At 46.8% G+C, this 17,685-nt stretch overlaps 2 protein-coding genes across 2 annotated transcripts in view; one reads left to right on the top strand and one right to left on the bottom strand.

Annotated features, from left to right (window-relative positions):
• LOC130367898 (protein PET100 homolog, mitochondrial) overlaps nt 1-17,685 on the bottom strand; it is an 88,259-nt gene that overhangs the window by 61,867 nt on the left and 8,707 nt on the right. Inside the window, exon 3 of the mRNA XM_056570883.1 lies at nt 16,285-16,354. Within this exon, the coding sequence (XP_056426858.1) occupies nt 16,285-16,354 (70 nt within the window). The remainder of the gene's footprint in view (nt 1-16,284; nt 16,355-17,685) is intronic.
• The window catches only part of RETN (resistin), a 30,375-nt gene that overhangs the window by 7,956 nt on the left and 4,734 nt on the right, over nt 1-17,685 (top strand). The window contains exon 2 of the mRNA XM_056570875.1: nt 17,627-17,679. Coding sequence (XP_056426850.1) covers nt 17,631-17,679 — 49 coding nt within the window. The 5' untranslated portion in view covers nt 17,627-17,630. The remainder of the gene's footprint in view (nt 1-17,626; nt 17,680-17,685) is intronic.

Genomic DNA, 17,685 nt, shown 5'->3' on the forward strand with positions numbered 1-17,685 from the left:
AAGACGTGGAGAAGCAGAGTTCACACCTAGAGCTGTCTCACCTTTGTGCGGAATCGGAGTGCGTCTTTCCTGACGCGGAGGACGGATAGGACAATCCTTCAGGAAGTGTTCGGTACTGGCACAGTACAAGCATAGGTTCTCATTGCGGCGGCGTGTCCTCTCTTGTAGGGTCAGGTGAGACCGGTCTACTTGCATAGCCTCCACGGCAGAAGGCACAGGAACAGATTGCAGTGGACCAGAGAAGAGAGGAGCCGGGGAAAGAAGTCACCTGGTGTGAACAAAGTCCATATCCTGACGGAGCTCCTGGCCTCTTTCGGAAAAACGCATGTCAATGCGGGTGGCCAAATGGATAAGTTCATGCAGGTTGGCAGGAATTTCTCGTGCGGCCAGCACATCCTTGATGTTACTGAATAGGCCTTTTTTAAAGGTCGCGCAGAGGGCCTCGTTGTTCCAAGATAATTCAGAGGCGAGGGTACGAAATTGGATGGCGTATTCGCCTACAGAAGAATTTCCTTGGACCAGGTTCAGCAAGGCTGTTTCGGCAGAAGAGGCTCGGGCTGGTTCCTCGAAGACACTACGAACCTCAGCGAAGAAGGACTGAACAGTGGCAGTGACAGGATCATTGCGGTCCCAGAGCGGTGTGGCCCATGACAAGGCCTTCCCAGACAGGAGACTAACCACGAAAGCCACCTTTCACCGTTCAGTGGGAAATTGGTCCGACATCATCTCCAAATGCAGGGAACATTGCGAGAGAAAACCACGGCATAGTTTAGAGTCCCCATCAAATTTGTCCAGCAGGGACAAGCGGAGGCTGGAAGCGGCCACTCGCTGCGGAGGAGGTGCAGGAGCTGGCGGAGGAGATGGTTGCTGTAGCTGTGGTAAAAGCTGTTGTAGCATAACAGTCAGTTGAGACAGCTGATGACCTTGCTGCGCTATCTGTTGCGACTGCTGGGCGACCACCGTGGTAAGGTCAGCGACAATTGGCAGCTGGACCTCAGCGGGATCCATGGACGGATCTACTGTCAGGATCCGGGTACTGAGAGGATACTGGTGGTGGATCCTCTGTGTCAGTGGGGTGATAACGTGGGCCGTACCAGGGGAACGGAGTCTAAGGGGTTACTGGTATTCACCAGAGCCCGCCGCAAAGCGGAATGGACTTGCTGCGGCAGGTAACCCCCAGGTCGTTCCACCCGATAGCGACTCAACCCCGACTGACTGCTGAGATAGGCGCGGTACAAGGGATTAGGCAAGAGCAAGGTCGGACGTAGCAGAAGGTCAGGGCAGGCAGCAAGGATCGTAGTCAGGGGCAACGGCAGGAGGTCTGGAACTCTGGCTTGGGACATACAAGGAACGTTTTCACTGGCACAATGGCAACAAGATCCGGCAATACAGGAAAGGGGAAGTGAGGTAATATAGACCAGTGCACAGGTGAAATCACTAATTTGGGCCAGGCGCCAATCAGCGGCACACTGGCCCTTTAAATCACAGAGAGCCGGCGCGTGCGCGCCTTAGGGAGCAGGGCCGCGCGCGCCAGGACTGGACAGGCGGAGGACGGGTCAGGTAAGCAGGCTGGGATGCAAACCGCGAGCGGGCGCGTCCCGCATCGCGGATCGCATCCCTGCTAGTGACACTATCGTAGCGATCCCGGTCAGCGGGTCTGACCGGGGCGCTGCGAGCAGGTAAACGCTGCGAACGCTCGGGGGAGGAGCGGGGACCCGGAGCGCTCGGCGTAACACCGGTATATATATACCTATTATTCATATTTTCCGCAGAGAGCTGTGATTGGCTGGAACCATCTGGCCAATCACAGCTTTCTGCAGGAAATATGAATAAGTGATGTGAATTCTATTCACATCACTGGCCGGCTGGAGTATAGTGCAGAGATGCAAGCACAGTAGAAAACCGCTCCATCTCTGCAATAGGAAGGACAATCACATTGGGTGTCAGGAGTGATACCTGCTGTGATCTGTCTATTAGTACAGGTACTACAGCTCCCATCATGGAACAATCTGTTCCATGCTGGGAGTAGTAGTACTAACTAAAAAATAGAGAAAAAAAAGTGAAACACATATACACACACTTTATTAAACACAATATTAAAATACATTACTAATTTAAAAAAACTGAAAATTAATAATAAAAAATATATTATTTTTACATTTAACCCCTTAATGACTCAGCCCATTTTCACCTAAAGGATTCAAAACAATCTTCCCTTTTGCACTTTCATTTTTTCCTACTCATCTTCGAAAAAACATAACGCATTCAATTTTGCACCTACAGAGCCACATAAGGGCTTGTTTTTATTGTGTCACCAATTGTACTTTGTAATGACATTACTTATTTGATAACATAATCTGCGGCGAAAAAAATAATTATTTGTGGCGTGAAATGAAAAGAAAAAACGCCATTTTGCTATGTGCAGAGAGTCCCAAGATGGCGCCTGAGGCCCGGAAAGTTGCCGCGGCACAAATGTTTCAGGAGCTGGCAGATCATTTACAGCGCATCTCCCTCGGGCCGAAAAAGCCTGCTATCAAGTCCCGCTGCCCGAGGACGATGGAGACTGGCCACCAACCCCGGAAGAGGGAACGCCAGAATCTTCTTGTGCATCATCGCCAGTGAGACTATCCCCTCATCACCGGACTTGGGGTCCTGGGCCGAAATTCACACAGAGGAGTCAGAAGGGAGTGCCCCGGCTGACGCCCCTCCTTCTAACCCTAGCCCAGAGCAACCCCCCCCAGGCCCAGAAGTCTTCAGCATGTCCCCGGTCCCCACCTTTACCAAAGTGGTTGTTTGACGATGAGCCTGGACTAATACAATATATGAGGGAGCACCTTCTTCCCATCCCTCCAGTTCCACTGGCCCAGTCCGAGAGGGCCAGAAGAGAAGCTCAGGTGGGCGAGATTGTAGAGGGGCCGAGGGCACAAAGAATGGAAAGATATGGGCCGAAGCTGCTGCCATGAGGTGTGACAAGCGCAGGAGCAGGATACAAAAGCATTGGAGGCCCTGTACATTAGGAAGCTAGAACATCCCAGAGAAGGGAGAGCCACCCCTGGAACGATGCAGAGCCACGGTCATAACATTTGACAAAGTGTGGGGGAGCTTGCACCCTCATGGACTGTCATCATGGTGGGACCATCTTTGTTAATCGTCGGGCAGTGCAGGGAGACTATCTTCCCCTCATCACTGCATTCTTTAGAGAGTGGGGAGATTGTTGAGTATACTCCTGTAAAGAGCTTGAGAGGAGAGTGGGCGGCTGCGGTGACCCGTCTGAAGAGTCCAACCCAGATTCCGTTCTCCTACTTCCCATCGGAAGACTGGGACGCCGATCCCTTTGGGTTGCTGCTGCCTAAAGTCAGAGGTACCGTCCAGGAGGAGGAGGTCTACATGCCCGAAATGCCTGTAATGGCACCAAAGTATCTACAACAGTCGTCTGTGAATGTGCCCAGGCCTACTCCTGTGGTCAAAGAGGTTTGGCCTAACCAGTGGGCACAACTGAAGTGCCACGGCCTACTCCCGCAGAGGAGGTTTGGCCGGCCCAACAGGCACCAACTGCTGTTCCCCCTGTGGCGCAAGCTGCTGCAGTACAAATGGTGGTCACCATTAGTGTTGCTCGCGAATATTCGCAATTCGAATATTATTCGCGAATATCGCATATTCGCGAATATAGCGCTATATATTCGTAATTACGAATATTAATTTTTTTTATTTATTTATTTATTTTTTTCTTCACAGTACACATCACAGTGATCATCCCTCTCTGCTTCCAGCTTGTGTGGTGTAAAGAAGGCTGTAATACTACTGTGTGAGACTGCCGTGCGAAAATTCGCATATGCGAAAATTAGCACATGCTAATTTTCGCATATGCGAATTTTCGCGCATGCTAATTCTGTATATGCAAATTTTCACATATGTTAATTTTCGCATACGCGAATTTTCGCATATGCGAAAATAAAACGAGGAGATAACGAATATGCGAATATTCGCGAATAAATGACGAATATTCGTCCATATATTCGCGAATATTCGCGAATTCGAATATGGCCTATGCCGCTCAACACTAGTCACCATCAGCTCCACCATTACAGAGTCCACGTTGTTCCTGGTGAACTGGAACACCCGAGTGAGTCCATTACAGAGGGCACAGTCCCGTGGACCCCGTTACGTGTCTCAGCCTCGGAAGCAGTCCGACCGGCGAGGCTGGGATGGCAAGTTCCCAGGTTACAGGAGTCTACCCCTGATAATTCTACTGTATTTCACTAACTTTCTGTAAGTGGTAGAAGTGGATCTGCTGAGCCTGTGTGGATGATGGGGGTACCAGGGAGCGGAGTCTAAGGTGCCGCTGGTACTCTGGTATTCACCAGAGCCTGCCGCAAAGCGGGAAGGGCTTGCTGAGGCAGGCGGCACCCAGGTCGCTACCTCTGGCCCCACTTGTCCACACAGGCTGCCCAGGTGACATGTGGCACTGGAAGGATGAAGCAAACTCATTGTCAGCAAAAGCAGAAGGTCAGGGCAGGCGGCACAGGAGCGTAGTCAGGAACGAAGCAAGGAGGTCAGAACACAGCAAGGCAATACAGAACAGGAACGCTTTCTCTTGGCTAATAAGCACAAAGATCCGGCAAGGGGAAATAGGAAGTGCTGACACTTATAGTGTTAGCGAGCAGCAGCAACCAATTAAGGGAGTACTGGCCCTTTAACCCCTTAAGGACCCGGGGTTTTTCCGTTTTTACATTTTCATTTTTTCCTCCTTACTTTAAAAAAATCATAAGTCTTTCAATTTTGCACCTAAAAATCCATATGATGGCTTATTTTTGCGCCACCAATTCTACTTTGTAATGACGTCAGTCATTTTACCTAAAAATCTACGGCGAAATGGAAAAAAAATCATTGTGAGACAAAATTGAAAAGAAGAAAAAAACGCCATTTTGAAACTTTTGGGGGCTTCCGTTTCTACACAGTACATTTTTCGATAAAAATGACACCTTATCTTTATTCTGTAGGTCAGTGGCATTGCGACCGGGGTGCGGGGGGTAAGGCCCGCACCGGGTGACACCATCATGATGGGGTGACACCAGGTACGCCCCCGCTCCTCACTTGCGCTGCCTCTGTAATAGCACCCCTCACCCTCCCCCCGTCCTCACTTTTTCGCTGTCTCACTTGTCTCCGTAGTAGCAGAAGCACCCCCCCCCGTCACCTGCACAGTGAACCGGCCTGCGCCCCCACGTCTTCTGTTGCGCCGGCCCGACGTCACTCCGCAGGGCTGCGCAGGAGGACGTGACGTCACTCGCAGAGCGCCGGAGAGAAGGAGCGCTGCGCTGGATGGGTAAGTGATTGTGTGTCTGTCTCACTCTATCTCTGTTTGTGTGTCTCTGTCTGTGTGTGACTGTGTGTGTGTGACTGTGTGTGTGTGACTCTGTGTGTGTGTGACTCTCTGTCTTTGTGTGTGTGTGTGTGTCGCTCTGTCTGTGAGTGTGTGTCTCTGTGTGTATGTATGTGTGTGTGTTTGTGTATGTCTGTCTGTCGCTATCTCTGTCTGTGTGTGGCTCTCTGTCTGTGTGTGACTCTTTCTGTGTGTGACTGTGTGTGTGTGACTGTGTGTCTCTCTGTCTGTGAGTGTGTGTATCTCTGACTGTGTGTGTGTGTCTCTCTCTCTATCTATCTGTGTGTGTCTCTGTGTTGTGTGTGGTTTTTTTTTGTATGGGGGGAGGGGGGGTTGTTTGAACCAGCGATCTAATGTGGGGAGACTTTGACCTATTGTGGGGAACATGCAAGGAAACCTGTGGCCTAATGGGGGGGGGGGGGGGGGAAACTACTACCAAATGTGGGGAATCTATGCTACCTAATGTGAGGAAACTGCTACCTAATGTTGGAAAACTGCTACCTAATGTGCGAAAGCTGCTACATAATGTGGGAAAACTGCTACCTAATGTGGGGAATCTGTGCTACCTAATGTGTGGAATCTGTGCTACCTAATGTGTGGAATCTGTTCTACTTAAGGTGTGGAATCGGTGCTACCTAATGTGGGGTAACTGGTACCACATGTGGGGAATCTATGCTACCTAATGTGGGGTAACTGCTACCTAACTAATGTGGGGGAACTGCTACCTACCTTAAGTGGGGGAACTGCTGCCTACCTAATGGTCCCCCCTGGCAGTAGCACCTCATCATCCACCAGCAAACCCCCCCCAGCAGCACCTCCATCAGCAGATCCTGATGGTGGATGATGGCGGTGCTCCTGCCAGGAGGACGATCCTGCCGATGGATGATGGGGGTGATACTGCCAGGGGGGATGGCCAGTAGCACCCTCATCATCCTCCAGCAACATCCCCCCAGTACTAACACCCCCATCATCCACTAGCAACACCACCAGATTTATATTCAGAGGGTACAGTATGTGGCAGATTTATATTCAGAGGGTACAGTATATGTTGGTATTATATTCAGAATGTACAGTGTGTGGTAGTATTATATTCAGTGGGTACGGTGTATGGAAGGTTTATAATCAGAGTACAGTGTATAGTAGTATTATATTTAGAGGATACAGTGTCTGGCAGGTTTATATTAATACTTGTTTTCATATAGAGGATGAGAATGCGCTGACATAGTGAGGAGACGTCTGGGCATCACATTCTGCAGAGAGAAGTTTTAGCTGGACCCGGCGGTATGACCATCTGAATTAGATAAGGGAAGACTATAGAGAAGACGTCACCTGTAGTCACTGATATCATTGTCCTCTCTATGTCCTATCAGAGCTGTAGTCGCTTGTCAGTTCTACAGTTAGGTCAGTGAATCTCAACTCCCAGCATAACCTCACCACTGCATAAAGGGGTACTCTACTGGAAAAAAAAATGTAATCAACTGGTGCTACAAAGTTAAACATATTTATAAATTACTTCTACTTAAAAATCTTAATCCTTCCAGTACTTATTAGCTGCTGTATAAGCAATTCACAGGAAGTTCTTTTCTTTTTTAATTTATTTTCTGTCTGACCACAGTGCTCTGTGCTGACACCTCTGTCCATGTCAAGAACTGTCCATAGTAGGAGCAAATCCCCATTGCAAACCTATCCTGCTCTGGACAGTTCCTAACATGGACAGACAGAGCACTGTGGACAGACTGGAAAGAACTACACAACTTCCTGTGGAGAATACAACAGCTTATAAGTACCGTAAGGATTAAGATTTTAAATAGAAGTAATTTAAAAATCTGTTTAACTTTCTGGCACCAGTTGATATAAAAGAAAATGTTTTCCAGTGGAGTACCCCTTTAAGTAATTCTGGGAGCTGTATATTTAAATGGTGAAAACTTCTTTAACACTTTCCCATTCTGTAGCAACTGGTATATCTGACTATTATACTGGAATTTCTCACAATGCGCTACAACAGTGGTGTCTGTCACAACAGGCTAAAAACTTACTGAGGGGGGGGAAGGTATGGGGGTGACACCATTTTCTACCGCACCGGGTGACACCAACCCTAGCAACGCCACTGCTGTAGGTCCATATGATTAAAATGATACCCTACTTATATAGGTTTGATTTTGTCGTACTTCTGGAAAAAATCATAACTATATGCAGGAAAATGTATATGTTTAATATTGTCATATTCTGACCCCTATAACTTTTTTATTTTACTGCGTACGGGGCGGTAGGAGGGCTCATTTTTTGCGCCGTGATCTGAAGTTTTTAGAGGTACCATTTTTGCATTGATAAGACTTATTGACTTATTGCACTATTTTGGACTTTGGAATTTTTTTGCGCGTACGCCATTGACCGTGCGGTTTAATTAACGATATATTTTTATAATTCGGACATTTCCGCATGCAGCAATACCACATATGTTTATTTTTATTTACACAGTTTTTTTTTTATGGGAAAAGGGGGGTGATTCAAACTTTTATTAGGGGAGGTGTTAAATGATCTTTATTCACTTTTTTTTACCACTTTTTTTTGCAGTGTTATAGCTCCCATAGGGACCTATAACACTGCACACACTGATCTTTTACATTCATCAGTGGTTTCTCATAAGAAACCACTGATTGATGATTCTGCCGCTTGACTGTTCATGCCTGGATCTCAGGCACTGAGCAGTCATTCGGGGATCGGACAGCGATGAGGCAGGTAGGGATCCTCCGGCTGTGATGTAAGCTGTTCAGGATGCCGCGATTTCACCGGGGCTATCCCTAACAGCTCCCTGAGCTAATTGGCATGGTTTCACTTTCACTTTAGATGCGGCGTTCAACTTTGAAAGCCGCGTCTAAAGGGTTAATAGCGCTCAGCACCGCAATCAATGCCGCGCGCTATTAGCCACGGGTCCCGGCCGGGCCTGACCGTTATAGATCGGGAGCGGGCTCATGATGTACTCGTATGTCATGGGTCCTTAAGAGGTTAAATCGAAGAGAGCCGGCCCGGCGTTCGCATGCGAACGGCGGGAGCGTCGGCACAGGTGGACGGGGCAGGAGAGCGCTCGTGGCCAGTGTGTCTCTGGCCAGAGCACTAGTTGTAACAGTACCCCCCCCCAAATCAGGCTTGAATGAAGTCTGTAGTTTTGAAGCTTATCTATGAATAATATTGTAATCCAGGATATTGAGGAGAATGCACACTAAGTTTAAAATTGCCGTTCTTCATAGATAATGTTAAATATCTCTTTAAGAGAAAACTCTTTGAATGAGTATAGGTGTGCATCCTTCTTAAAATATCCTGTAATCTCAGGCTCTAGTAAGCATGAGTAAGGGGGCGTTCCCCCGAAACGTCGCGTCAGACCCTGATGGCTCCCGACTAGTGAATACCATCTCTGCTGGGACGGTTGTATGCCGAACTGTTACATCTACCTGCTGCAAGCTTTGAATATCACAGCCTTGAATTTTATGAAGATGTTGAATAAAGAAAAAATAATTACAAATCATCTAACAGTGAGTGTCTAAAATGTTATACCTAAAGTGATTGCTGCACGCTCATGGTCTTACTTATAAGGATTTGCATTGTGGAGTCGGTGAATACCCACACCTGAGCATTGCCTAATAGTTTACACAGGACTTTTTTTCTATGATTGCATTGATTCACCGTGTAGACATCTACAAGAAAAAAGGACTAAAATGGCTTTTTTTCATTCACTGAATGGGAATTTACTTAAATTCTCATGCAAACCACGAATGCGTGTCTATCATTCGCGACATTAAAAGATCAATGCAAACAGGACTATCAGAAAAAACTTGAACAATTGTCTAAAAAAGTAATTGTTCTATCGTTCCATGCATCCACGCTAACTGAATAATTGAAAATACAAAGGATCCCTTGGGGTCTAAGGTGTAAATTAGCACCAACACTACTACCAGACGATGCTATATACCAACAGAAGTGGTATGCAATGAACAATAGACTCTCACTGGATTTAATGTTATTGACTGTTTAACATTTACAACTTGCAATAGAACCGATTAAAAAAGAAATATCGGACATTAACGAAAAATTAAAATCTACTAAAACTGAAATAGAACTGGATCAAATGCAAAGTGAATTAAACTGTTACGCCGAGCGCTCCGGGTCCCTGCTCCTCCCCGGAGCGCTCACGGCGTCTCTCTCCCTGCAGCGCCCCGGTCACTCCCGCTGACCGGGAGCGCTGCACTGACATGGCCGTCGGGGATGCGATTCGCACAGCGGGACGCGCCCGCTCGCGAATCGCATCCCAAGTCACTTACCTGTCCCGGTCCCCTGCTGTCATGTGCTGGCGCGCGCGGCTCCGCTCTGTAGGGCGCGCGCGCGCGCCAGCTCTCTGAGACTTAAAGGGCCAGTGCACCAATGATTGGTGCCTGGCCCAATTAGCTTAATTGGCTTCCATCTGCTCCCAGACTATATCTGCTCACTGCCCCTGCACTCCCTGGCCGGATCTTGTTGCCTTGTGCCAGTGAAAGCGTTTAGTGTTGTCCAAGCCTGTGTTACCTGAACTCTTGCTATCCATCTTGACTACGAACCCTTGCCGCCTGCCCCGACCTTCTGCTACGTCTGACCTTGCCTCTGCCTAGTCCTTCTGTCCCACGCCTTCTCAGCAGTCAGCGAGGTTGAGCCGTTGCTAGTGGATACGACCTGGTTGCTACTGCCGCAGCAAGACCATCCCGCTTTGCGGCGGGCTCTGGTGAACACCAGTAGCCTCTTAGAACCGGTCCACCAGCACGGTCCACGCCAATCCCTCGCTGACACAGTGGATCCACAACCTGTAAGCCGAATCGTGACATAAACGCTGAGCTGGAGAAATTAAAGACCACAACTTTACAAAAGAAATTACAAAAATTCGAACTTGACATGAGAGAATATATGCAAAACCGAGTCTATACATGGGTGGAGGAGAGACGACAATGGAGACGTGGAAGAATAAATCAATATACAACATTTGACACTGATAAGTCTGAACAGGCATCTAGGAGAAAACCACGTTTTTTAGGAAAAACTAAAGAAAAAACAGGTTTGAAAGAGAAGTCGGGAGAAAGCAAAAGTTCAGACACCACGGAAGGAGAAAATATGTCAACCAACAAGAAAGAAAAAAGAGAAAGACAAAGAAAATACGAAATGAAACAACTAATAGAAGAAGATCTAACAGTGAACATATCAGATCATACATTGACTGATATGGAAAAGAAAGTGTTAAATCGGGGTTTAGGATTTGTTCCATTTCATGATAAGGATACTTTTGATTTTAAGGTTGATATGTTTAAATTCTGTCGTAACATCAAAATGAAGATGTATCTTCAAAATACATTACATACAAAGAATTCCCTTCTCAGAGCACAGACAGACCGTTATTTACTGTCCCTGATGCACTGAGAAGGAAATCTACCTATGTACCTGAAATACTTTGTAACAGTGTTGAAACTTTCTCCCAGACCGTGATTATTGAGGTCTGTGAGAAATGGAATAAAGTTCCTAGAATGTATTATAATATGTCGAAAGACAAATGGAATGCCCTTAAGAACCTGCGCAATGACCCCTCCCTTGTCATTAAGAGGGCTGACAAGGGAGGGGCCATCCTACTGATGCACTGAGATGACTATGTACAAGAAGCGCACAAACAATTAAATGACCGCAGTGTATATACTCTGTTAAAAGAAGACCCTACATCCAAGCTTAAATTAGAAATTGATGATAATGTTAAACAAGCTGCTGATGTTGAAATAATATCTAAAAGAATACACACTAGTCTGAACTTGGCGTACCCCACATGACATCAGGGTAGCGTATGAGACAGCTCCTGCCAAGTTTAAAAAACTACTGTGTGTGCTGTAGCTGCCACCTCCCTGAGGTCCGGCCGCTGGCGCACATTGCTCTCTGCCTCTGCCCCAGGAGTTCCCCCAAAGGTATCACTAGTAATGCCCCCTCACATGACCCCCCCCCCATATATAGTAATGCCCTCTCACATTGCCCCATATATAGTAATGCCCTCTCACATTGCCCCATATATAGTAATGCCCTCTCACATTGCCCCATATATAGTAATGCCCTCTCACATTGCCCCATATGTAGTAATGCCCTCTCACATTGCCCCATATATAGTAATGCCCTCTCACATTGCCCCATATATAATAATGCCCCCTCACATTTCCCCCATATATAGTAATGCCCCCTCACCTGACCCCCCATATATAGTAATACCCCCTCACATTGCCCCCATATATAATAAGGCCCCCTCACATTGCCCCCATCTAGAGTAATGCCCCCTCACATGACCCCCCATATATAGTAATGCCTCTCACATTGCCCCATTTATAGTAATGCCCTCTCACATTGCCCCCATATATAATAATGTCCCCTCACATTGTCCCATATATAGTAATGCCCTCTCACATTGCCCCCATAAGAATGCCCCCCTCACATTGACCCATATATAGTAATGCCCTCTCACATGCCCCCCACACATAATAATGCCCCACTCACATGGCCCCCACATATAATAATGCCCCCCTCACATGGCCCCCACATATAATAATGCCCCCTCACATGTCCCCAACGTATAATAATGCCCCCTCACATGGCCCCCACATATAATAATGCCCCCTCACATTGCCCCGACATATAATAATGCCCCCTCCCATGGCCCCCACATATAATTATGCCCCCTCCCATGGCCCACACACATATTAATGCCCCCTCACATGCTCCCCACACATATTAATGCCCCCACACATATTAATGCCCCCTCACATGGCCCACACACATATTAATGCCCCCTCACATGGCCCCCACACATATTTATGCCCCCTCACATGGCCTTCACACATATTAATGAGCCCTTACATGGCCCCTTCACATATTAATGCCCCCTCACATGGCCCCGTCACATATTAATGCCCCCTCACATATTAATGCCCCCTCACATGGCCCCCTCACATATTAATGCCCCCTCACATATTAATTCGCCCTCACATATTAATGCCCTCTCACATGGCCCCCTCACATATTAATGCCCCCTCACATATTAATGCCCCCTCATATATATATATATATATATATATAGTAATGCCCCCCTCACAATGCCCCCATATATGGAGGTCATGTGAGGGGGCATTACTATATATGGGGGCCATGTGAGGGGGCATTATTATGTATGGGGGCCATGTGAGGGGCATCATTATGTATGGGAGGCATGTGAGGGGGCATTACTTATTATTACAGTGACCCCCCGACCGACGATGGCCCCGACATATGATCAAATCGACATACGATGGCCTCTCAGAGGCCATCGCATGTCGATGTCAGCATCAACATACGATGCTTTTTTATGTCGGGGCCATCGCATTAAGTGCTATCCGGCAGCGCAAAATGCTTAAGCTGCTGCCGGATAGCAGCTTAATGTTCCCCGTGTGGTGCGGTAAGTATTACTTACCCCTCCACGATGCTCCGGGGTGCCCTCCGGGTCCAGCGCTGGTCTTCCGGTGTCTTCTCAGCCCTCTCCAATGACGTCAATACGCTGCTGCGCACGTCATCCAATAGGAATGGCGTATGAAGCCACGTAATGACGTCGCTACGCAGGCCCAGTAAGGCCTTGCGGAAGACAGCAAAGGACCGGAGAAGATAGCAGAGGACCGGAGAAGACAGCGGAGGACCGGAGAAGACAGCGGAGAGCCCAGCGGAGGCCCGGGGTCACCATCGCGAGCGGCGGGGACAGGTGAGTACAGCTTCCTATACTTTACATTGCATGAATCCCTCAACATACGATGGATTCGACAAACGAGGGCTCGTTTGGAACGAATTACCATCGTATGTTGAGGGACCACTGTTCTTTGCCCCCATATAAGTAATGCTCCCTCACATTGCGCCCATATAAGTAATGCCCCCCTCACTTTGCCCGCATATAAGTAATGCCCCCGTCACTTTGCCCCCATATAAGTAATGCCCCCTCACATAATAATGCCCCCAGCAAAAAACAAAAACACCACTCACCTCTGCCTCGTTCCCCCGCAGCTCCTGTTCTCTCCTCTTCTCTCCTGTGCAGACAGCCTCTGCAGAGCCGCTGCCGCACAGGAAGCCTGGGCTGGAGTGACAGGACAGAGCCGCCGGCTCCTTCCTGTTACGTCAGCTGCCGCACCGAGCGCGCGCTCAACGCTGTGTGCGTCTTAAAGGCGCACTCAGTGTTAAAAGCTGCGGTCGCTTGGAGATTCGGGACAGGTGTCCCGGATCCGCTGGCATCCCGGATCCCTTCACCTGCTGGTCCAGTCGCAGGGGGAACAATGGGGCCCGCAGATGAAGGGTCGGGTTATGCACATGCAGGGACCAAGCCAGCACCGGTCCCAGCATGTTGCTGCCCTAGGTCTGTGCGGCCGTTTGTGCGGGCCGCCGGGCCTATTTTAATGCAGGGGCCTGGAGCTGCCGCTCCATCCGCCCCTACGTTAATCTGGCCCTGGTCCTACCAGGCGGTCAGGCAACCAGATATGGCCTAAGTAGGGGTACTGCCCAGCCCGGGACAAACAGCGTGATAAAATATGGGCACATTTCCTCCATTTCAAAAGCAACTTACCAATATGATGTCCCACAAATAAAGAATTTGGGGAATGACAGCTAGAATTCTTTGCAAGATGAAGTGCGGCCTATAATTTGTATAATGATATCCTGAAAGCCAAATGGTGCTCTTCTCCTTTTGGGTCTCACCATGTGGCCATGCAACCAAATATGGCCTAAGCGGGGGTATTACTGAACACGGGACGAACAGCGTAATAAAATATTGAGCGCATTTTCTACTTTTCAGATGCAATGTACAAAAAATAAGTCCCAGAAATGATGCATTTGTGGAAAAAAAAAAATAGAAAATATACATTTTTCCACTGACTTTGTAACCATTCCAGCCACACAAAGGGACTCAAAGTACTTACTTTTGGTGTAGGTGAATACTCTAGGGGGTGTAGTTTCCAAAATGAGGTCAATTGTGGGGGTTTTGTATGGTTCTGGCAGCTAAAACCCTTTGCAGGCATGAAGTGCGGCCTATAATCCATTTGGCCTAAAATGATGCCCTGAAAGCCAAATGGTGCTCCTCTCCTTCTGGGTACTACAGCGCGGCCAAAAAAATAAATATGGATTAAGCGGGGGTATTTCCAAACACGGGCCAAGCAGATCAATAAAATATAGGGTGCATCTCTTTCAATATCAGAAGCGATGTACAAAAAATATGTCCCACAAATGATGCATTTGTGAAAAAAAAAAAAATTTCACATTTTTAACACTGATTTTGTAATAATTCCTGGCAAAAAACTATGGTGTTAAAATAATCACTGTACCCCCTAGCGAATACCTTGAGGAGTCTAGTTTTTAAAATGGGGTCTAGTTTTTAAAACTGGTGGTCTCAAGAAGCACTGTCTGTGTAGCACGAAATAGCTATTGCCATGCTGCTTGCCTGATCGGACCTGGCGTCCCACGAATGAAACAATTGCACCCTGAATAAAGAAACCTGCACTTCTACAACAACATGAATGCCTTCCTTCATTTCTCTTTCTGAAGTTGTCAATCCTGATTGTATTTCTGGGGAAAGAGCACCACGGTGCGAGTGCAATAGACTGTTGCTACTTATTGCTGTATAGGTGTTACGTGATTCAGCTGGTCCGCTGCAAACAGTTAGTGCCGGTCCATCTCTTTCTATATTGCTGCTTTCAAAATAAAGTAGACATCTGAAAGTATATGTTTAATAAACTATTTGGTCAGAAAGTGTAAATATATGCAACCTATTAGTGTTAAAATTTAAAAAACAAACTTTTTTTTTTTAATTTCATGATTTTTTGCATTGTAAAAAAATAAATACAAATTATATCGGCTTACTTTTACTGTGTACATGAAGGACAACTTGTGACGAAAAAAAAATTGTCAGAATTATCCTGATTGGCAAAACGTTACCAGAGTTATTCTCCAATAAAGTCAGACATCCTCGATTTGAAAAACAGGCCTGGTCTTTCAGGGGCGTACAGGTTTACTGGTATTGGTCCTTAAGGGGTTAACTCTCCCCTATCAATACTGCCCCAGATAATGCCCTCTTGGTGATGTGCAAAATAAATAGGTAAGTGTGTTGGGGAAAGGGGAGTTGGATTAGGTGGTGGGGGGTAGAGAATCCCCCTATTAGGTACAAGCCCCCAGTTGGTAGGTAGATAGGTAGGGAAGATAGCCCCCAGCAGGAAGGTAGGGAATGCCCCCTATAAGGTAGAAGCTCCCAGCAGGTAGGTGGGTACGAAATCCCCCCTTATTAGATAGAAGCCCCGAGTTGGCTGGTAGGAAACTCCCCTTTTAAGTAGAAGCCCCTAGTAGGTAGATTGGTAGTCAATCTCCCTAATTAGGTAGAAACCCAGTAGAAAACCAATTTATAGGCAGGTAGCCACCTACTGGTAGGTAGTTATAGATTCCCTTCTATTAGGTAGAAGCCCCCAATTGGTAGGTACGGAATCCACCTATTTCTAGAAGCCCCCAGCAGTTATGTAGATACGGAATTCCCCATTTAGGTGAAAGCCTCCAATTGGTAGGTATGTAGTGTAGGTACCCCCCAGAAGATAGGTAGGTAGAAGCCCCAGCAAGTAGGTAGATAAAAGCCCCCAATTTAAAGGTATATGGCGAATTCCCCCTTCATAAGGTAAAAGCCCATGGCAGGTGGGTAGGGGATTCCGCCAATTAGGTAGAAGTCACCAGTAGGTAGGAAGGAAATCCTTCCTATCAAGTAGGTAGTTATCGGTTGGTAGTTAGAAAATCTCTCCTTAAGGTAGATGCACCCATTAAGTTTCCCCCAAAAGGTCCCCCTCCAAAAAGATAATAAAAATCCCACTCACCTTCTCTCTGCTCCATGCTGAGGCATCCGCTTCCTCGACTCTGTCACCTGGAATAGTGCAGGACCTTCTCCTGCAATGAAATGATGTCATTGCACGGCCTGCTGCAGAAGCCTCCATCACTATGCTAAAGTACAGGAGCAGGAAGTCCAGTTTACAGGCAGACTCCCTGCACCTGTATAATACTAATATACATATTGTACATATCACCATTAACTTCAGATTCTTGGGGGGTTACCCACCTTGCCTAATGGTAGAGCTTCTTCCGCCCTAAGCACATAACCAAGACAACACAGGAGCAGCTTAGGGACAACTCTGTGTATGCCCTTGAGTGGCCCAGCCAGAGCCCTGACTTGAACCCAACATCTCTGGAGAGACCTGAAAATGGCTTCCACTGACGATCCCCCATCCAACTTGAAAGAGCTTGAGAGGCTCTGCAAGGAAAGAAAGATAGAAATTTCCCAAATTCAGGTGGCCAGAACATAACAAAATGCTAAAAAAAAGTTAAAGGGTCTAAAGAATGCATTGTATTTTTCAGCTAATGTTATCAAAGTAGACAACCCATCTTCCTTAAATTCTATTTGCACAGGTTGATCCATGTATATGGGGGCTAATAAGAAATTATTCTATACTGGTAGACTTGAAAAAGACAGCTTTGGCCTTATTGTAAGAAGAGGGTGTTCACTTTCCATTGTAATATCACTAAATCTTCACATCGTAGACATCGACAAGTAAACCCTATCATGTGATCCCAGTCATGTTCTTGTTGAGATACATTTGTAAAGAGACAAATTTGTCAGGTTCAGAAAAAAGTAATTAAAGAATTAATTTTCTTTTGTTCACATAATCTTTATAACAACTAATATATGTATTTACATTAATATGGGGTGGTGTCAGGTGCGTACACACCTATAGGAATTATAGGGTGCCATGAAGACAAAAATCCTAACATGGCTCTTTAAAAATGCGACAAGGTATAAAAAGGGACTGGATGCAGTTTTTCCGCATACTTGTACTTTGAAAGGAAAGGTAAGCAGCTGGGTTGTTGGCAGCAATGTAGGAAAAGATGAAGGGGAAAGGAATAGTGATATTGGGAAAGGTCAAACATATGGGTCATTATAGAGGCTTAGAAGGATATAGGGTCTCACATAAGAAGGGGGACACGTGATTCAGTTTAGTATAAGTACAGAGGGTTACAAGTCACTGGGTTCGAGTTGAGATGCAACATAGGGTTGAGGATGGAACCCCCGTGGTAATAAAGGTAACAAAGGAGTGATTTTAGAGAGTTTGAAGAATAAAATCAAAGATTTCTGTAATATTGACTCTGTCCCCTTTCACTTTGCAGTATAATGGCATTTCTGACGCTCCTGTTCTGCAGCCTGCTGGTAACTTCTTCATGTAAGT

The sequence above is a fragment of the Hyla sarda genome, chromosome 4 (genome assembly GCF_029499605.1).
Source record: "Hyla sarda isolate aHylSar1 chromosome 4, aHylSar1.hap1, whole genome shotgun sequence".
Taxonomy (NCBI): Eukaryota; Metazoa; Chordata; class Amphibia; order Anura; family Hylidae; genus Hyla; species Hyla sarda.